Source organism: Aplidium turbinatum, chromosome 6 (assembly GCF_918807975.1).
Source record: "Aplidium turbinatum chromosome 6, kaAplTurb1.1, whole genome shotgun sequence".
NCBI classification, from domain to species: domain Eukaryota; kingdom Metazoa; phylum Chordata; class Ascidiacea; order Aplousobranchia; family Polyclinidae; genus Aplidium; species Aplidium turbinatum.
This window is the reverse complement of record NC_137477.1, coordinates 2,238,576-2,261,130: the sequence shown is the minus strand read 5'-3', so window position 1 is coordinate 2,261,130 and position 22,555 is coordinate 2,238,576. Positions and strand designations below refer to the sequence as shown.

Here is a 22,555-nt window from a genome sequence, read left to right as displayed (position 1 = left end):
TTTCCACGAAGAAACACAAGCATCTGAAAGTGTTCATCTGACATTTTGCTGCGTTTTGGTTTCAATATGTCTTTGCCCATTGAAAATATTTTTTCAACTGCAGCGCTGGAAGGTATTGCGTGTTGTAGCGAAAAACAGACATTAAAAAGTATACGTTGACGCTATACGCTAAAAAAATCCGAAAACTTTACGGCGTAACCTCAAGCGACAACTAGGGTTATCTAGAAAATGTGGCCGTAAGCGTTAGCGTAAACAAAAAGTCTACGCCGCAAGTCTACGGCGTAGAATTTGCGGCGTATATGTATACATCTCTGCTAGTTTGGTAGGTAGGCCTAAAAGATTTAAAAAATCTGCGACGACATCGGGTTTCAACATACAATAGAAAAGAAAATGGTCAATGTAAAAGATGAACAACTAAATAGAAAATGACTAAACCGGAAGTTCGGGGAATTATGCTAAAAAAAGAAATTGAACGATTTCTCTCTTGTTCTAGTTGTTTTTTGGGTATTTTATGGTCCAATAATAATTTGTTTTGCTGATAAACAGTAGGCCTATGTATTTAACAAAATTTATCAAATTAAAACTAAATTTGTATACATAGACACAGGGCCGGATTTAGCTGATGCCCGGGGCACTTTTAGATCGGGGGGCCCCCGTGCAAAAAAAAATTTTGCGCCTACGGCGCGAAAATTTACCTCTACGTCTACAGTAGCATTGATCCAGCACTGCACAGCATTTTGTAAAAACTTTAAATGCTGAAAGAAAAAAATATAACACAAAATCATATTTTTTCCACGTAGGGAGTCCTTTAAAAGTCGGGGGGCCCGGGGCACCTGCACCCTCTGCCCCCCCCTAAATCCGGGCCTGCATAGACATCACGTCATCACGTTGAAATCGCAAAGTTTTTTATTATTTTGTTTATAATTTCAGAAAGATAAATTTTTGAGAAAGTTTATACCTATATTGTAGAGCTTCAGTAGAGAGTTTGTCCCTTTTTTTTTGTCGTATCCAGGCTTACGTCCGGTGATTGAAGCTTTAGAGTTTAGATTAAGTGGACGGGAAGGCAAGGAAGCCAACCTTCGTGACCACCTTCAGGCATGTCTTTAAGTGTCTTACCAAAGACACAGCTGCATGCTCTTGAGCGGTGTCAAACCGGCGCCCTTTCGAACATCTTTCCAGGGCTCTCACCACTCGGCAATGCAGCCGACCTTTGTCTTGTTGAACCATAGGTTTATAATTACTTAGCTCCGCACGCCCATGGTTCAAAATTTATTTGGATAATCTTTTATAGAGTTGCAGTTTTTCAACAATACTTTCAAATTCCGCTGCACCCGCGGACAGATGTCCTCTCTCCGATAGCTAGGCTCTTGTTCTAGACCTGGAGTATCAAGAATAAGTCGTTGATATATATTTTTATTTAGTGACTATTTTTACACACTGATTGCCAAAGTTGCGACCAAAAGGCAATGTTTAGTGACAGGAGCTCCTTTGGTTGGGATTAAGATAGGATACTGGTTAAGATTCTGGTTCTCAAAATTTCCCGAATCTCACGTTTTTATCTTCAATCGATATGAATTTTTCTCTAATTAGGGCGGAATTCTTTATCTGGCAACACTTCCATTAAAACCATGGCTACAACCTTATTTTTATTTAGATAACCACACTGACATTTACACTATCCGGAAAGACCGAAAAACAGAAGAAGAATCCATCAAATACGAACATAAAGTTTGCAAAATCAAAAACAAGGAGAAGTTTCCCAAAAGCTGGGGAAGATATGAAATCTGATTTAAATCAACTATTGAAAGCAATGAAAAAAAAGTCTGAAAAGTTACGGTGAGACTGATGACGTAACTTAAAGAATAAGTTAACTATAAAAGTTTTTTAACTTGTTGTTCTTCAGTTTGTACTTTGCCAAATGATCATGTTTGTCAAACGTGATTCCATATAATTTTAAGCATGACGTTAAAAAATAGTTTGGGCTTGGTATAAAAATCCATGGCCTCTGAAACAAGACGCCCGTAAATAACAAGATGACTTTAAGTAATAGGCTACGTGGTATTTTCTTAGTTTTCGGGTCCCTACAATCATCCTTGGCTCTGGTCCAAAAGTAGCTGTCGGCGTCGGCTGCATTGCCGAGTGGTGAGAGCCCTGAAACAGCGTTCGAAAGGGCGTCCGTTCGACACCCCTCAAGAGCATGCAGCTGTGTCTCTGGTAAGACACAGGCATGCCTGAAGGTGGACACGAAGATTGGCTTCCTTACCTTCCCGTCCACTTAATCTAAATCATCAATCACCAAATATAAGCCTGGATAAGACAAATAGAAAAATCCAAAAGTACCCTTTGAACCTCGCTGTCAGTAGGCTACGGTTCTACTGATTTCAATCTTCTTCAAACCGTTGAAGTGTTGCTACCTGAACTCTCGTCTTTCAATACTGTTTGTTTAATTCAAACAAGTTTTGCAGTGTGCTGTTTGACTCCACCCACTGTTCAAACTTGTACAACTAAAATTTTTGCAGTCTTTCGAAATTAGATTAGAATTATAATTAGAGTATTTTAAGCTTTTACAAATTTGACTAGGACTAGAATTAGAGCTACCAAAGTTTTCACAAATTTGAGTAGAATTTAAACTAGATTAGAATTAGTTAGACGCAGTTGTCACATATCTTTTTTAGTTGGATAAAAACGCCGATGTGGCAACTCGGGATCAAAGTGTCCTTCCACCATTACAGCGCCAAAACCACTTACGTCATAATATACATTGCAGCGTCATAAAATTAGAATTACCGACATTTCACTTTAAATTTATCGAATCAGACGACTAGAATTATCTAGTTGTCCAAGTCTGCCACTGTCTATTGACCTCGTTATTCATTGTCACAAAGTACAAAGCATGGTAGAACATAATATTAATCTCCGAAATCAATGAACAACTAGCCTACTAACTAAATGATTGTCGCTTTGGTGGTATTGTTTTGTAACAAAATGTTATAAGCGAATACAATATATCTTCTTGTAAGAAACAAACCCACACCAGTGCGTGATACTGTTCATTAGGCATATAATTTTAAGAAATTGTTTTGCGTTCTTCTAGCAAACCATGCTTCTATAATATGGTGAAAATCATAGCCTATTCATTTTTTCCTGAAGTTTGTCAGTCAGCCCAACTGACAAATGGCAAGTACAAATATCTAATCGAATATTGTTACTATACTTTCGAAAACCTCTACAGCCTGTTTAACTATTACTGGAATCATCAGAAGGTCCTTATTCAAGTAAGTGGAAGACAGAGTGCTGCCAAATACTTTTTAAATTTTGAGAAAAAATATTTTTATAGTCTTTTCAAAGTAGTTGTCGCTCAAAGCCGGGACTGGGCTCAAAGCTTGTCCGTTTAAAACTTACCTGAACTTTAAAGTTCTCCAAGAAAAAATCAAAAAATTGATTGAGTCAAAGCAATTTTTGTTCTGCTAATTTGCAATAAGAATGTGAATTTATGTACAAAAATTAAATTGAATAAAACTCACAGGATTAAAAAAATGTATTTCCAAGTATTTGAAAGCAAAAAAAAATGAAAAAACCTAAAATACACCTCAGGAATATAAAGCTTAACTGTAGAATAGTTTACCTGCAAGTTTTGGCCAACCACTACTTTAAAAATGTCAAAATAATATTCTTTCTAAAAATTAAAAAAAATATCTGGCAACACTTTTGACTCCACTGGTCAGATATCGCAGCCGAGATGACGATCCCCTACTGCTATGAATCCCTGATTTTATATTCTAAAAAAGTATTCGGTTCACTATTTCATCACAAATGTCGTCTTCAGACAATCAAACTTATTGCTCAATGCTGGCGATCCAGTGCTTTCTCTTCAAGAAGACTTCAAGTATCGCAACAACGCCGAGAACCGACGCATGATTGCCGCTCTCCAGACAGATCACGCAGCGGGAAATCCCTTTCGTCGGTTCCTCACTAAATCTGGCAATGAAGAAATGTATGACCTGCTCACCTTCTGGCAACACACGGAGAAATTGAGACCGGATTACAAGTTCGGGAGCATGAGTTTCCATGATTTCTCTAAATCTGTAAGATAAGTAATATTTCCATTTGCACAAAGTCAAACAATTGGTGTAGATGCCACCTCAGTGCTGTGAGCACTCTAAAATAGAGGAAGATCACATAATATCTCACTGGAAATATTATCTTACCGTACTTAAGTTTATTGATATATTTTTATATGTCTGAACGCTTGAGCAAAGTATTTAACACGAAAGGGTGTTTGGTGGTGAAAAATAAAGATGGTGGAAAAAGGTAGAATAGGCTACCTATGGTTCCTCGTCATACTATTATCCGACTCTCTTCAAGAACTTCTCCTCAAAAGGCAGTAGATCTTCGTCTTCTTCATTGTGACTTCACACTTCGAACTCTTTCATTGTGACAGCAAGCTTCTGAAGAGTTTGTAGCAGCGTAATATTACTTCCACTGCTCATCTGCGCTTTGGCGCTTCTACCTTTTTCTAATCCTCTGCTTTGTCATATATTGTTTTTTGTTGTGATGGTCAGAAATAAAAACAAACTAAGAACTGGATGATTGAATGCTTAAAAACAGTAGAAACGACCGAATGGCTACAGAACTGCCCATCAGTTTCTTTTTAAGAAGATTTCCCAATGATATATGGTTAACTACGTTTCCTTTGGTGGCTCATTTGTTTTTATGAGTTTTTTTAATTTAAAAAGTAAGAAATAGTTTTGGCTAATTATCGGTGTATAGATGCAATGAGATGGCGCATAAGATGACTGTTAAAAGCTGCTCATCTCTACTCAGGCTGTAATAAATCGAGTGGGCGTAGTTACTGAAGGAAAAGCTGCCGAGAGAAAGGAACTGGCCACCCTATTTTCGTTAGTGCCGAAGACTTAGTATAATGAGAACCTTATTTTCTCATCCCTCGGTGCTTGGATTTAAGTATGAGACTCACCTAAGCATGTCGTTATATGACTAAAATTAAAATAAGATTTATTTTTTTCTTACCAGCTAATATCTCTTGTTACCAACCATCTTCTACCCAACTCTCCCTTCCGTATCGATGCTTCTGAGAGGATTCCTAAGAGTGTTGTGGATGAGGTGCTTTCTTGTGAACCGTACGAGATGCCTTGGGAGTTGAGGAAGCTTCAAGAAGACGCCTTGGAAGATCTTAAGCCAAGCTACGAGTCGTACATAGCTCAAGATGTGCAAGCCTTCTACAACGTAGCAGTGAGTAATAATAATAATCATCCGTTCAGTCGGTTTCGACTCTCGGTCACTCTAGAAACCTTTTCCCTCCACAGCTCTCAATTTATTACAACCTCCTTCAGCTCTTCCATGCCCATCCCGCCATCATTTGTCGCTGTATCTAGTCATCTTGTTTTGGGACGACCCTTCCCTCTTCCTTCGCTGACCAAATCACCTCATAATAATAACAAACATTTACATAACGCCACATCTACAGTGCCAACTATGGTCTTGGGCGCTGTACATGACGATAGCGATAAACAATATGATACTTTCAGTCATAATGTTCAGTAAAATAGAATGTTTTCAGGCAAGTTTAGAATTCATTTTCAGTTTTCAGTACCTGTAATATACGACTCTGTTTGTTATTTCTATCACATCAAACAACAAATGTCAAATATAGCAAAGATCTAAGAAAACATTGAAGCGACAAATTACGCGCAGACAAGTAGCTTGAATAAGGTAATTGCCGAAATCAAAAATCATGAAAAAAATTAAGTAGCAAAGGCAGGGATTTTTAGAAGTCCGCATGGCCAACGAAGTAACTAGGTCTTCCAACAAGAGGGTGCCTTAAATTTCAGCCTTGCTTGATGTTCAAACTTTTCGGATAAAGTGTTACAGTAGTGGTACTGCAGGCCCGGATTTAGGGGGGAGCAGAGGGGGCAGTTGCCCCGGGCCCCCCGACTTTTGAAGGGCCCCCCTATGTGGAAAAAAATGTGATTTTGTGTTATTTTTTTCCGTTTGGCCTTTAAAGTTTCTGCAAAATGCTGTGCAGTACTGGACTGATGCTACTGTAGACGTAGAGACGGTTTTTCGCGCCGTAGGCGCAAAAATTTTTTTTGCACGGGGGCCCCCCGATCTAAAAGTGCCCCGGGCCCCCCATCAGCTAAATCCGGCCCTGAGTGGTAGCCTAAGTCATGACAATCAAAAATTATTCCAAAGCTAATTCAAATCAATTGTTTATTATCCCAGTTAAACTCATCAAAGCATAAAAATTCTTTGCAAATTCAATTCACACTGAACTTCTAAGCAGAAAAAAATTACAACATTCAAAGACTTAGTTAAATACTTTTCAAACCAACAGTAGAATAACCACAAATTAAGCAAATCAGCTGATTAGGAAACTTATTTCACCAACTACGTTTTTATTTATGCACCAACCATAATCCGCTGATTAAATTCACTGATTAGAGATCCAATTTAAATTAACTTTGCACAAAATTTTTTTTAGTATGTTATCATACAGTCAGTTTAATCGGCCGCTGAAAAGAACCGCTGTTAGTGATTTTAAAGTAGTATGTTCGGGTGTGTCTGCAGGAGAACAAAGGTTTCTGAAATTTGCTAAACAAATTAAGTTTGAGAGAATTAAGCTTGAAAAGAGGTTTCTTTTCTCCAAAGATTAAATATAGTTACGATCAAACAACGCTTCTTCAACATCTGACAAATATGCATATGCTGATGACTTGGCCATCTTGCACTCTGCGAAAGACTGGCAATCATTAGAAATGACGTTGAGCCAAGACATGACGACCATATCTGGATACCTTCACCAATGGAAACTGAAGCTCAGCGAAAGTAAAACTGTGACGGCAGCCTTCCATCTCAACAACAGGGAGGCAAAACGTGACCTGAAAGTGACCGTTAACGGCAAAATTTTGCCGCCCTGCCCAGACCTACATACCTTGGGGTTACACTTGACAGGTCACTCACATACCGTCACCATTTGCAGTCACTACGCAAAAAGCTGACATCTCGCGTCGCCCTGCTGAGACGTTTGGCAGGCACAACTTGGGGTGCAGGTGCTGACACCTTGCGCACTGCAACCCTGGCGTTGGTCCACTCCACTGCTGAATACTGCGCCCCTGCCTGGTGCCGCAGTGCCCACACCCGTCTCATCGACAGCCCAATCAACGACGCATTGCGAACTGTAACTGGATGCCTGCGCCCAACTCCAACAGAGTATTTACCAATCCTCGCAGGCATCCAACCTGCTGAGCTTCGCCGAAAGGGAGCCCTTATACACCTGGCTCGCCGGGCGGGGGATCCTAACCACTTGCTTCATGCAAAACTCAACATCCCACCTCAGGAATCTCCCCGGCAATTACAGGACACCCCTTTGTGCCAGCTGCTGTTGAATTACTACATCCGTTCAGCGATCATGCCATCAGCGCAGCACACTTCATGGAAGACAATTGGAATGCAGCGTGGTGTGCCACCGACACGAAACTACATCGCTTTATACCTCACCCGGTGGCGCGCCCCCCTGGTATGGACCTGCCTCGGCCGACTTGGGTCAAGCTCAACAGAATCCGAACCGGAGTCGGTCGCTTCCATTCCAACATGCACAAGTGGGGTTTGGCTCCCTCACCGGCCTGCGAATGCGGCGCGGAGGAACAAACTGCTGACCATGTCGTTCTCGAATGTCCGATCTATAAGGCACCAAATGGAACGCATGGTATAGCAACGCTGGACGAAGCTACACTCACCTGGCTCTCCATCACCTGCCCTGAAATTTGATTTGATCTAGTCTCAAACAAAAGAAGAAGAAGAAGAACGCTTCATTCAGTTTGTTTCAAGCAATAAAAATAAATTTGTTTTTGGTAAACTGTTTGTTTTTCTGTTTAGGCAATTAAAATAGAAGAAGAGCCAAACATATTAAGGAGGCTCTCTGTGTTCAAAAAGCGTCGATTATCTTCAATTGTTCTCTCTCCTATCCAGTCCATGGATCACATGCCTCCGTTGTTTTCGGGAATGGAAATGCAAGAAAATCCACTTAAAAGAGAAATGATTAGAAGGATGTACAGAGCACAGAAACTCGTGGTAGAGGAACACTTACCAAGTTAGTAATTCTTTAAGATGAATATTTCATTGATTGATTTAATTTTGATCTTCAGGCCGAGAAAAACTTCTCAATCACAAGCATAAACCATACACCAGCCTACATAATTATAAAGTAATGATTTGAAAATACTGTATCACAGTAGGGTAGCCAGGAATTTTGAAAGGGGGGGTTTTGGCGACCCACCGGCGGGGGGTCTGGGGGGTCTCCCCCAGAAAATTTCGAAAAATTACTTTGAATTTGGTGCATTCTGAGAGCATTTTCAACAAAAATGTAGTTACGAATATTCCTGTAAAATGGTGGTGTCTGGTGGCATAGCAAAAGGATAAGATCATGTTTTCTTCGGCATTTTTCGGAAATAAAGCTAAGTCTCTATGTTTTCTTGTTGCTAATTCCTGGCTAAGATGTTTGGTATTGGCAAAACTTGCTCTTTTAATGCAATTTTGTTTAAAATTAAGCAATTTGTTTTAGACTGAAAGCATCATTCTCAATATCGTGACGTCACACGCGTGCCAAAGGGGGGGGTTGTAACCCCCAAACCCCCCTCCCCCCCCCCCCCCTTGGCTACACCACTGCTGTATCATATCACAACAGTGTCTCCAAGCTACATAAGTCTACTATTGCAGTTAGTTAACCGAATAAAATATTTTTTCAACACAAGTCCCTTTTCCTGGTAGTTTGGTAAATTTGTGAAAGTTTTCGATCACTGGTGGAGAGCTAAGTCGAATGCCCTGCTAATGACACAGCCACATACTCTTGAGCCGTGTCGAACCGACATTCTTCTAATGTGGTGACAAAGCTCTCACCACCTGGCCATGCAGCCGACATATTTCAGTAATAAACCACATGACAGTACGTGGGAGAAAGAAGCGGTTTGAGACTGACATTGAAAATCTCACTCTTTCTCTGTTTACTACTAGTTATAATTTTGATTAATTTGTAGGTGGACGCAAACAGTTTTTTCCAGGAGAAGAGGAAGAATCAGACTTGAGTGATGACGACGGTCATCCTACGTCACCACCGCCTCCCGTGATTATCAGGGGTAAGAGAAAAGAAGTGAAACTACGCTTCCGATTGTGATAAAACAATAACGCATTATGATGTATCAAAAAAATGAAGTATCTTCTGACATCGAAATCAATTTTTAGCTATATATGACTGAACTGACTCGTGTGAAAATAAATTTCTTTGCATTTGACGTATCAATGGTCACTAATTATCACTTCCAAGTAACAACGTAAAAAAATTTTGTTGTCTTCTGCTTCGTTTTTCAACTGTGCATGGCATTTTCTCAACGTATGCAAACAGAGCAATAATTATGTAATAACCAATCACTATTTGTCACAATGCAGATCCTCCTGAAAACATGAAAGATCTCGCTGCGCTCTCAGCGGTCGAATATCCGAACTTGAACGAAACGAGCCGGTTAGTCGCGATGAAAGAACGGAGGTTTCAGCGAAGATCTGCCAACTTCTACAAACCAATCAAAAGAGGAGGACAAATCCTCCGACGACCCACAAGCAGGCCAATGTCAGTGTGACGTAAAAATTTCTTTGTTTCGTCCAGGGATATGGTATGAGGTGGAAGCTTTTGATTGGTTAAAAAGGGAAGACGAAGAAGCCATGAATGTTAAGACCTAATGAAGCGTCCAAAAACCGTTGGGATTGTTTTTGAACTTGTTTTAAACATGAAATGTAGTCTACCACGGATATAGCCTACATTTATATGTTTGATTCTACATGCTGGCACTTGCACAGCCAGTAACAATGACAGTAAAGATCCAGGAAAAACGTTTAGACACAGGCCCGGAATGATTTTAGGTTCCGTAACCTTTCACAGAGGCCCAGGAACTTAAAGAAACTGCCTAGTGCCTCGTATTCGTTGGATGTAGTTTGTTCTTCTTAAAAAAGTCTTAATTTGTAGCCTGTAAATCTCATTGACATCTTATCATTACTTATCGATGTATATTGAAAGTACATATTCTCTAGTGTCGATATTACACCGGTATATACCAAGATACATATGCTCGCTGTAATAGCGATTGTGTTTTGCTAAGTAAACAGTCCAAATAGTGGGCCACAATCGCAATACTCAAAACGATTGATTATACTGTATAAGAATGTCTCCAACGTTTGTATCAGATCAGGCGCATATCATCATTCCATACAGTATTGTGTAGGCTATTTTATAATGATCTGATTTCTTATGGATTCGATTTATTTATCAATTGATTTCAAAGTTCATTTTAATGCAATAGTGTAGTAGGCCACTAGGAAAACATTTTTTCATCCAGTGACCGAGTTATCTTCATTTAGATCATTTCACGAAGTGTTGAAGGACACAGTTCATTTAGAGTTCTTCAAACGATACTTGAAAGCCTACCGATCTGAAACCCCCATGCAGTTTTGGCTGGCAGTGGAGGGGTTAAGAGGGGCTGATAACACGAAAAAGAGGCAGAAGAAAGCGAAACAGATAATCAAGCGATACTTCCACAGCAACAAAGGTTCAGCGACGAAGCTGATGCAATGCCAAGCTGACGTCATAAAGTCAGTTGTTTATCGCCAAGATTGACTAGGCTACTAAACTAGAAAGTACTGTAGTTGGACCACTCGGCATTCGCAACTTAGAAAGTATTTCATCTACGGTCCAAGTCAGCAAATGAGAGTTACGTGCTCACTGCTCACGTCAGACTTACTTGGTCATCGCTTGCTAAACTAAATTTGCTGACTTGTGACACATCAATTTCGGCTTGTTCAGTTATTACTTTCTCGATTTCATCATTTGCCAACTTTCAACCACTTGCTGAAATGTTTCTGGCTTAGTTGTCACTTGCTCAGTTCACAACTGTTGAATAGATAAATAAGATAAAAGTTATGTTTTAAGGACTTGTAGCTGAAATAACAACATGGGATGAATTTTGATCCAATTTAGACAATTCTTTTCAATTTAACTGTCCGTTGTATCGCAATCTGTCACAATCTGCTTCTATCTCTTACACCTAAGAGACTTTGGAAAGATTGATGACGTAGTTTATTGGGATATCAAACGTTAAACAGGCAGATAAATGATTGAATAGTTCCACTTGTGAGTTGATAGATGAAATCCTTAAACTAACAAATGATTCACCAGTTCCAGCACGTAAAGAAAACAAATTTTGAAAAGCAAACGTCTTGCAACGGCTACTTTACAATTGACAATAACTTCCACCTTTAGGATACAATCTAATCAATATTGGCTACAACTTTACAATACAATCATCCACAGCATAACTCTGATAACATCAACTCTTAAATTCTAATCCCTATAATACACATCTTTATCATACTAAAATCACGCAGCTACTTAGGTAGCAAGTTTGCTTTGACCATAAGTTTTCACAGACTAGGGTAATGTTACATCACAAGAACTCATTCTTCTGATGAACAAGTCAAAGAAGTTTCCAGAATTTCACGTACACAAAATTTTCTATAAGCAAGTTTGCAATAACAGATTGCGTAACTAAAGAATACGATACGTCAGCAATCGACGAAAAATTTCAACAGAATTACACAATTAAAATAGTTCACTTATTCTAAAACAAGAATGCAGCTTGCCGTCCAAGCTACGCATATTGATTGTGACACTTTTCCACAACACTCCTCCGTGAAACAACGTTTGACATTGGGAAATTATGCATATTTTTTTTCCAATTTTCACGTGTATGATGACGTAATAATAATAATAATCATGTTTTATTTTGTCCCCCACTGTGACACACATTGCACTGCAATTAAGGATGCAACACAAAAGGCAACTGGAAGCAGCAAAGGGACATATTAGTCATCTACTGCTTCTTTATGGCATGTCATTAGGTGTCTTGTCGAGATACACCTGTGTGGTCTACTTTGGAGCAGCATCGAACCGGCACCTTAGTGTCGTACTGACGTTCACACCGCTCGGCAACCTTGCCGACATAGTATGGAGTCATATCGATATTTTATTCCATCGAGTCTTTGGTGGAAATATCTTCAGTAGAATTAGAAGTTACGGTTAGAAGTTTTACTACAATTTGCAGCCACCTCTGTGGAGGAGACTAAATAACGGTAACGGAGGACAAAATGAATCATGGAAAAGAGACATGAATCACTATAAGAACGCTTGTGACTTATAATTTTATAAAATGAATCATGGAAAAGACATGAATCACTATAAGAACGCTTGTGACTTATAATTTTATAAAATGAATCACGGAGGAGACATGAATCACTATAAGAACGCTTGTTACTTATATTGTTAGTCTGTTTTCTATATTTTTGTAAAATAAATTTTTCAATCAGAGAAATTCCTTATCTTGACATGGTTACAACTGGGATGCTTTTCGTCGCCCAATCCGCTGTAGCGAAATCCATGGAAGGTGATTGGTTCCGAAAATATGTGTCCACGTTCCCGGATGTCGTACCACCAAAAATAGCAAGCGATGAAAGCACCGTATCTGAGACCCCGAAGATGACTAAAAAGCTTGACAATGAAATTCTGGTGAGAAGTAATTTTCAAACAGTTAAGTCTGATTAAAACAGCTCTTCTGTGTGTGAGCCTTTTTCTTCCCAAATCCAAAGGCTCTGCTTTTTATCACCATTGAAGAGTGGCGGTGACTGGGACTAGATATATGTGGAAGAGTCGAGCAGCGATTAGACTGATTGGTCATTCAGTTCGCGCAGACCACGCACTTCAATTGGCGCGTAGTAGATGGCGCAGTTACAGATAGTATGGTCTGTGATATGTTCCTCCTTGTCACACTCACAGATCGCGGATGGAGCCAACTTCTATTTGTGCATGTTGGAGCGAAATAGTCCAACGAGTGGACAGAAAGCGTGATAATGTGAAATGAAGACTGTCGAAACCGAACCTTGACCCAAAAACCGCTCTTAAAACTGCATTTCTAATTCTTTTATTATAGCTTCACGTCTCATCACCGTTGTTTTTCACTGAAATCTTGAGCCGGACATGAATTCAAATAACGCATCCCAGCGTTTTTTGTTGCATCCTAACTTGTGGGACATTGATAATTCATTAGTATCTTGACCAAATACTGAGACGTTTGAGTTTTATTAAGATGGTTGTTTTGCTTAGCTGTAGGTTAGTTGTAGCGTTCATCTGATTGCCTTGGTTTGCTTTAATTGACATTAAACGTGACAATAAATTCAGATCGCCTAGCGGTGATCATAATAACCAACCAATTTCATCAATTTTAGAAAGGACCTTGGGGCGTGTTTCGTTGTTTCATTAAGAGAGCCGCCATGTTTTTGCATCATATGAAGGATCCAAAGTTTGTTGAATTGTTCAGTAAATTCTTAAAAAAAGAAGCATTGAAAGATACGATTGTAACATCTCAAGACAAACGAAGCATAAGTAAGAAGCTAGTTCTTTTTTGAGTCCTTCATCGTACTTCAGCTGCATCGTCAGCGTTGTGTTTGCGCTGCATTGCTCACGTGGCTAAATGTCGTGCTTGAAAAAAAATCTGTTTTATGCATCTTGATTTTAATAGCCATTGTTTTAGCTACAAAATGTCATTTCCAATTGCAAATAGCAATGATCAAGTTTTCTGTACAATTTCTTTTTGTTTTAACTTTTGGCTACTGTGACGTAGTGTTTCGTATGCGGCAGAAGTGTATGATCCATATGATAGAACTCGGAGATATTTCTTGTAACATCGTTAAGCGCGCAATCTGTTAATAGACCACGGCGGCCTCTTAAATTTTATGCGGTACTCACAGTTTTCCTGACCAGACATCTAAGGTATTAAAATTAGCAAGATGGGGGTTTGCAGAATGCTTTACAAAAGAGACGTAGCCACGGGGGCTTGGGGGAAATCGTCCCCTAAAAAGTATGTTTTAGTACTAATACGTTTTAGTTCCATTACAATTCATGCTGAGTGATGTTTGCCATCCCAGCAGTTGCTTTTACCTCCCTGAAGTTTTCCTTCTAGCTGCGTCATTGCCTTTCAGGAGGACCTATATGATAGAAAACTCGATGTGTGAAACTTAGAAGGTGGATAGATCACGTAATTAATTAAACGATATTCAGTCTATTAAAGTGGTAAGTTGAGGTTGGTTGGATGTTTATATAAGAGAACCAAGTATTTTAACCGGTGTTTATGCTTTAGACTTGAAAGCCAAACGAAGTGGACTTCTTCCTAATCTGTATTTGGAAGCAGAAAAAGAAAAGAAGAAAGTCCGACAAAAAGTCATAAACCGACAACTAATTACTCTCAACTTTCTGGAAGACGACTTCAAGTTCTGGCAGGAAATACAACGGTAAGAATGAGATTTACTTGACAAATGAAGACCTTGATGTAAAAAGATGAAATGTCACCATTTTCAAAATTTAAGATTTTGTATTTCTTCACGAGAGTTCTTCATTGTTGGCACTTTTATTAAATCATCGATTTTCTGCATAAAGGTCGCATTTCACTTTAAATGGCATAAAATGAAATATCATCAGTCAAAAAATGTAGCATGTCACAATGTTTTCTTTAGTTTTTATAATACTTTTTGTCAACAACGTTTTGACATGTCACAGTGTTGCACGAAAGGTTTGAAGTAAATTCTTATTCGTTGTTGCAAAATAAAGCACCATCGTCGTCGTCGGCTCCAGCCCGTGTCCGAGCATTGGTTTTGTCTTGAAGTCGGATAAGATGTGGGCAAAAGTTACATTGTGTGGAGGGTGGGGAACGTGTTTTTTAGCTTTCTTTTTTTTATGTTTCGTTTTTCCTGAGCTTTTTGTATCCTGCTTTCTTCAAAAAATTCCTTGCTTTCTCTAGTTCTCTTCCTCCAAAGTGACCTGTCACTATAGAAAATTCTTCCCAAGATTCCAGATCAATGTTTCCTTGGTTGAAGGAGACTTTCAGCTGGTGCTTGTATCGCAGTTTTGGTCTTCCGGGGGGTCTTTTCCTGTCTAAGCACCATAACACCATGCTATAAATACCAGCACAAAAGAGGAAACCTTGCACTTTTGGTTCGGTTAGTCGTGACAAGGTTAAGACGTCTTCCACAAATCGTTTCAGAAGTAATTGTTTGGTTTCAGATACAAGCTTCTCGCTGAAAGCTGCGCCTTGCATGATCCTTGGGGGAATTCTAGAGCGGAAGACGTGAAACTGCTCAAGAGGAAAGCGAGTATCATCGTCCGGTGCTTTCTGGACTCTAATATAAGCCCAGAGATCAGGGTGGGCCGGATGCGTTTACAACAAGGAAAATCATTTAGGAAAACTTTATGACAATTAAAGCAAAATCCGTCATTTTTACATTGATTCAATGTCTGCAGACGTTTAATCAATGTAAAAATGACGGATTTTTCTGTCTGTGATAACTTGTAGTTGATAACTCACTTGGACTGTGATGTGATGTAGTAAACTAGTTCCGCTTATTAAGTCCACCTCCGAACCGGATGGTTTTGGGTGTATTAAGCGGATGGGCTTATTAAGCGGGGAACGATTCTCTCCCACTCTTATACATTTAGTGATTTCGGACCGGATCACATTGAGCTTAATAAGCGGATGGCCCTATTAACCGTGGGCTTAATAAGCCGGAACTACTTGTATTGGTTTTCTTAAAACAAGTAGTAGGCTGCTGCTTATTTGCATCGAATGCTGGCATTTGCACAACTGGTCTATCTAACCTCTTGACATAATTTATTAAAAAAACAATTTTGCTATAATAATAGCATCTTCAGCTTATTCAAAGTAATCATATACTATGGCTTTTATAAACCTTGATAGTTTGAAACGTGTCTGAATAATAGTCCATGTAGATTGTAGAAGCCTTCGGGTATATGCTTGCAGTAAACATAGCCACAAACCTCTCCCCCCCCCCTCTAAAAAAAACAACAACAAAAAATAAAACATAAACAAAGAAAACAAAATTTAGTCTGGCAAATGTAGAATCTTTATTCACAACATACAAAATACGCTCTTTTCGACAATAGTTTGGTGTTTTATCAATTTTTTAATAGGTCTTCATATTATTTTCTTCTGTGTGATATCACGGTTTGCATTGAGACCTTTTCGGTATAAGGCTACCAAACGAAACAAACACTGTTCGCAACATCGGTCATTTTAATGGCTTATCAATTCTTTTGTTTGTTAACAAAGCCAGAGTGTGATATTGTGGCTCATCGTGGACGTTTTACCTTCGTGACCTCAACAAGTGATTGCGACCGATCGTGACAATTTTTAATCGCTTTTTATTAAATCGTTAACAGCGATTGCGTTACAATACTTTTTCTTTCAAGGTAAATCTTCCGTCCGAAGTTTGTGACATGACAGTCGAGTCTCTACAGAATGGAATGCTCGATGTATCATTGTTTCACGAAGCAACCATCTACATATTCCCACTCATGGTCACCTTTTGGAAGAAGTAATGAACTAAAGTATCTTCAGGAATAACTTGAAAATTGCCGAATGGCGTGTAACCAGTCGCGTTGACAGAGGGGTCCAGGGGGTCCAGGAGTACTTTTGGACCCGGGGTTGGGGTGATTTTAGGGTTTCCGGAACCTTTTCAAGGGCCTGAAAACATAAAAAAACACAATGTATTCTTTGAATGAAGTGTGTTTTTCTTATGAATATTTTGATTTGTGGCTCAATGACCGCATTGGTACCGGGCCCACCTCTCAATTAACAGCCCTGTGCGTAACAGTAACTACTGTACTTCCAAAAAATAAGCTTGTTAATCTGGTATAGTTTAAGCTAAGTTTGAATTATCTTCAGATTAGGTTCGGACTCAACGACTTCTAACTTAGGTATTACTTAATCTTATTTCTGGTTTCACATGAGCTGGTTGTTTGGGTCATGGGCTTCCATTTTCACAAAACAATCTTCTAAGTTGGAAGAATAAAAGCCATGCAAGACTTTTTAATTTTTTTTATGGGTGCTGATATCCAAAGAACAAGTAGGAAGTATCATTAGGTTACCAGCAAATCAGGAAACCCCCCCCCCCCCCTTAATGCGAAAATTGGGCCTGTCCTTTTCATTTTTCAAATACAATAGAAAATAAATGCTTTAATAAATATAACCATAAGTCCCCATTCCCAGTTGCATGCTTTTTTTACAGTCCAGTTTCTAATATGAATACCGTATATTGATGATGCAACGCTTCTGTTCAAATGTATCATTTTGTGGAGTTAGTATGGGCAACTTGTTGTTTATTGGTTTGGCCAACTTAATGCACAATAATTGACAGGCAACGCTACTTCAGTTTGGAAACAATCTCAAGGTTTACAAGTTGTTGTTTATAGATTTTGCGAAGAGAGATATAAGTACACTCCCGAATTGTCAAAGAAACAATTGCAAATATATGGAAACAAGTTTCGGCCGGCCGTGACAGAAGCGATGGCAAAAGAGAAGAAGTTTTTGAAGGAGGAGCGCAAAAAGAGAGCCAAGATTGCAGACACTGTTGTACCAGACGATTGCAGGCCTAATAGAAGCAAGGAATACTTTCCTGATGGTAGGCCTCCCAGAAGCAGGGAACACTTGATCGATTGTAGGCCTCACAGAAGCAGGGAGTACTTTCCCGATTATGCGCGCATGAAACCATCTGATTTCAAGAAATTGAGAGGTTCTGCTAGAGATGGTGAGTAGCGGTTTCAAACGCCAAGTAGGGGTTGATTATTATGTTTCTTATCGAGTAGGCTACTAACATTTTAACAATATGTAATTAACATTTTAAATAATAACACATAATAACAGTTGAGTAACAAGGTTGTTTAGTAATAAATAATAACAAATTCCTTTTTCGTAGCTTCAAAATTTGCGCGCCATAATTTTGGTTTGGAAGTTGAATTTTATTTTGCATGTTTAGTTGATTTACAGCAACATGGTCCTGTGTTTTGCCATGCCACACAGGCAGTCACTACCTGACCTGGCCCCTGAAGTGGTCAGTTGTATCTAATTGACAAAATGTCAGAATAAAAGCAGATTATCATCTTATACTTCTTGTGATAGTTTAGCTTAGTTTACACAACAAGAACATATATCATGTAATTAATTTAAATGTCTCGTGAACAGCCTCATTCAATTTTTATCATTACTGTTTTTGTTGGAACCCCGATCAATCTAATCTCTATAGGTCTACTTTAATCATATGTTTTGGTCCTTAAAGCCCTAAACTGTTATGAGAACTACTCTACCTTGAACAGAATCCACAGATTTTAAGTATAAATTTCAAGCTCTTGTGCACCAGTGTAATAAAGATTGATTTGTGGGATGAAAGGGCAGTATGCAAATCTTAAAAAGTTGGTTTACAAGAGTGCAAATGGTGCAAAGATGTTGCCACTGGCTTATGATGTGAGTGAATTTGTAGTTAAATCGAATGAAGAAATTAAACCTTAGCAAACTCTTTTGTAGAGATGTATCTGCATTACAATGTCACCTGATCAGGACTAGTGCAATTCATAACTTTCTTATGTTTTGGTTACAGCCGATGATCTGGGAAGTAGGATAACGTTCTCCATCAGATTAGGTCCGTGCTTGATTCAATCCGGAAGAGGAAGGAAGTCCACGGTGATCAAGGCGGAAAGGTCTGGTGGTGTTGCGATCGTGCCAAAATCCTTGTACTTAGTAAATTATTTTAATCTTGAGCACGCTTTAACGTAAAAGATTATACTGGTGGAAAAATGGAAGTGAAAATATGGTTCTAAAATTTTATTTGCCACTTACACGAAATGTAAGATTACAACTGAACTTACAATAGCCCAGCTTTGTATTTAAACTCACGTCCCGATAGCTCTAATGGTTTAAGCGCCTGACTTTACGAGCAAAGAAACTGCCTGATCAAGTGCCGCTGGTTCGACTCTCGGGGTGTGCGCGTGAGCAACTCATTTCAAATAGCCTACTGCTCTCTATTAAATGGATGGAATAATTTACAGACAAGTTCTTTTCAAAAATCGAAAACTTCACTCTGTCAATCTTGATGATCGGCACGCGTCAGTGGTTCAAAGCTTCTACAAGTACGCGAAAGTTCCAGGATTATGCTCTACAACAGTGGTTCCCAAACTATGGATCGCGACCCAAACATGGGTCGCGAAGGGTCAAAAAATGGGTCGTGCAGAGACCATCTAACTCTGCCAAAATCCGACTGTTGTAAATTAATTTATAAATAAACTTTTTATCTATTGAGTTGTTTTAATCACAACATCGACAGTTATTGCTTCATACGCTTTTATTTGGCTTCTCTTATCAACATCAATTATGGCAAGCAGTTTTACCGGCATTCAAGTCAATTCCTTCAATAAATCACTGTAAACGTAAATTAGCCTATTCTTTAAGTTGACACTTTAAGATTTGACACTTTAACAGTCTCTCTCTGTTTTTACTTCAAGATTTCTTAACTATTTTTTTTTTTTAATTTGAAATTCATTTTTTCTGAGACCCTGGTCAGGGCCGGGGCACTTCTAGATCGGGCCCCCCCGCGCAAAAATCACCTCTACGTCTGCAGTAGCATTAATCCTGCACTCCACACCATTTTGCAGAAACTTCAAACGCTGAAAAAAAAACAAAACGTAAAATCAAATTTTTTTTCCACGTAGGGGGGCCCTTCAAAAGTCCGGGGCACCTGCACCCTCTGCCCCTCTCTAAATCCGGGCCTGACCCTAGTGTTGGCAAGGGGCTATGTAGCCTGTGTTGTAAAATGTTGTCAAACGAATCCTTAAAAAAAAACAAGTTAAAGAGACATCCGATGCATGCAAAAATGAGCGTATTTTTAAGCACCGAGAAGAGGCACTGAAGCCAATCCGGTTTCACTCAGCACTGAATCTAGCACTTTTACTTAGCCTCTGAGCAAGACGAGCTACAGTAGATCACCCTACAACTGGTTGTCTGTGTCTTGTTTAAAGCAGACAAAGATTGCAAAAAGAGTGGAGTGGTAAAATCGTTTATAGCCTACAGGTTGATTGTGTCTTGGGTCGCGAGATGTTCACAAAACTCAAATTTGGGTCGCGTTCAAAAAAGTTTGGGAACCACTGCTCTACAAGAAGCTTTTCTAGTCTAAGCAGGCGCGGATTTATGGGGGGGCCCGGGCGCCCCCCCCGAAATTTTGTGAAAAATTGTAGAAATTGTATGTTTCCGCATCAAATGGTTTGATAAGCTTCTAAACAGCTGATATTAGTCCCTCGGCATCACAATTGATGAAAATGGTTCTTTTAATGTCTATTTTATAGCATATCGTATATGTCGTAGTATCATTGTTCATATCTGTTTAGCCTTTTCTTTCTTTTTAATTGATTTTCAAATTTTCTGGCCCCCCCCCCCGAAAAAAACTCTTAGATTCGCGCCTGAGTCTAAGGATATAGATTCAATCAACTTTGCTTTTTCATTGTAGCCCGGATGTTCGCTTCTTAATAGAATCAGGTCTCTCAACATCAAGGGATCAGAGGAAGAGTATATCCCATTTGTCCAGGAGACCCTCAAATGTACTCACACCAAAGGGTAACAACAAGCGACTAGGCTTTGCAAATCTGCCCATGTCAACAGAGATAAAGTCAGGAGGTCGTTTATCTTTGAAGTAGCCTGACTTCCTGAATGGTTTTCAACTATTGTGTTATTTCTGTAATAAAGATTACTGTGACTATGTGCGTTGTGATTGTATGAGGATGCCACGGTTGCATGTTTTAAGGAAATTATCCGAACACTTTCTGCTTTTTAATACTTTTTGAACATTTGAAGTTTGTAATGCATGACTTAGGAAAGACTGGCAGGCACCGTTCTGGCGAAGTTTGGTCCATTTAGAAAAATCTATGCCAACCTTGTAAGTTAAGTAGGCTTAGGTAAAGTGAAGGCAAAGGAAAGATCAGCCTAGTCTATTTAGTGAAAATTCAATCATAGGCAGGAGTTCACAATATTTAAAACATACAATTGGACAACATAAAATACACAATGTGATTTAACAAATTCCAGGACTTGAGATAGCTATACAGTAGATCCAAACAAAAATTGAAAGGAAAAGTCGGCTGGTCTTGTCTTTGAATTTTTCAATTCAAGAACTGCAAGATCAAGCAACCCTGGTTCAACCTCAGGGGTACATCTCACTTCAAAGACACTTTTAAGCTGGTTCCATACTTGATACCCAGAATAGGGGAACGAGAAGATAACCCATACAACGCATGTATTATAAACCAATTTATGGTCTATAAAACATACATAAGCATGGAATTGCTAGGTCTGTATTATTTTTAACAGATAGGAGTTTAATGAGCAATCGCACTTCTCCATACTTGCGTTTGTATTTGTTTTAATTTGAAATTGGATGTAATGAATTCGGATAATGTCATCAGAATGTTTCTGGTAAACAGAGTTAGAGTTAAAAATAGATGACTCAACTCATCTGTTACGTACCAATCGTAATCCGCTAAACATAACTTTAAATTAAATTTATCACTCTTTCAGCTCAATCTTAGACCTAAGTTGCACAGCACACGGTCTGCAGGCCATATGCGACACACAACATGATTCAAATATATCATATAATTACTTTCTGCCATAACAATATGTTGCGGTACGCTCCTTCGGCGGTTATCTTTCGTATTTTTTTTTTACTTTTTTCTTATGTGAATTATATCTGTAGGCCGACGTTGCAACAATGGGGCAACAATGGCAACAATGCTTGCATGCGGTCCACAAAATATAGATTATGTTGTTGCGGCCCTTGTTTCATTTGCGAGTTAGTGCATCCAATCCTGAGTGTCTAGCGCGTGCTCTTGAGCGGTATCAAGCCAACGTCCTAGCGCTTTTACCAGTTAGATTTAGACCATTCAGCTGACGAGGAAAGAAAGATGAATGACAATGGCATGTGTGCAATGACTACAAGTTAAAGCAGGGCTATTCCACTGGCGGACCGCGGTCCGAATCCGGACCTTCTGGGTGTTGATGGTGGACCTTGAGCTTTTGGAAGAATAACCTCATTGCCACGTTTTATGGCTTCTTTAAACAGATTTCTACTGGTAGGAAGAAATGTTTACTGTGGTTATCCTAGTTGCTGGGGGCTTCGACTCCCAGACCCCCCAACAATTTCTCAGAAATCCAATTCAAGTTACATTTTACTTAAAAAAGTGGTTTGGTACAGATAGTTAACTTTCGTGGTTGCGTGTGAAATAACTTAGCCTATTCACCGGACCGCTAAAAATATTCAACTTGTCAAAGTAGACCTTCGTTAAGATTAGTTGAGTAACCCTGAGTTAAAGCAAGTACTAAAGTAAACTTTTTTAGTTTACAGGATTTCCCTATTTTTAATTATTCTTTTCAATATTTGAGATTAAAATTATCAATATCTTCTTATTGTTTTTGGTCATTCGTTTTTATCTTCTTCGTTTTATCGATACTCAGTTTTTTGGGATTAGTTTTTGGTTTCTTATTTTTAGGTCATTTTTTAGTTGGTCGCATATACGTTTAAGTCAATTTGGGGTTCAGTCATTGTTTTTAGATCA

At 39.0% G+C, this 22,555-nt stretch overlaps 1 protein-coding gene across 1 annotated transcript in view; it reads left to right on the top strand.

Annotated features, from left to right (window-relative positions):
- Positions 1 to 20,697, top strand: part of LOC145772719 (uncharacterized) — a 35,751-nt gene extending 15,054 nt beyond the window's left edge. The window contains exons 12-26 of the mRNA XM_082584593.1: positions 1,655 to 1,836; positions 3,827 to 4,085; positions 5,032 to 5,250; positions 7,894 to 8,107; positions 9,051 to 9,149; positions 9,460 to 9,637; positions 10,423 to 10,653; positions 12,424 to 12,622; positions 13,339 to 13,495; positions 14,250 to 14,400; positions 15,170 to 15,308; positions 16,373 to 16,497; positions 17,375 to 17,709; positions 18,556 to 18,655; positions 20,455 to 20,697. Coding sequence (XP_082440719.1) covers positions 1,655 to 1,836; positions 3,827 to 4,085; positions 5,032 to 5,250; positions 7,894 to 8,107; positions 9,051 to 9,149; positions 9,460 to 9,637; positions 10,423 to 10,653; positions 12,424 to 12,622; positions 13,339 to 13,495; positions 14,250 to 14,400; positions 15,170 to 15,308; positions 16,373 to 16,497; positions 17,375 to 17,709; positions 18,556 to 18,655; positions 20,455 to 20,641 — 2,775 coding nt within the window. The 3' untranslated portion in view covers positions 20,642 to 20,697. The remainder of the gene's footprint in view (positions 1 to 1,654; positions 1,837 to 3,826; positions 4,086 to 5,031; positions 5,251 to 7,893; positions 8,108 to 9,050; positions 9,150 to 9,459; positions 9,638 to 10,422; positions 10,654 to 12,423; positions 12,623 to 13,338; positions 13,496 to 14,249; positions 14,401 to 15,169; positions 15,309 to 16,372; positions 16,498 to 17,374; positions 17,710 to 18,555; positions 18,656 to 20,454) is intronic.
- Positions 20,698 to 22,555: the final 1,858 nt, after the last annotated feature.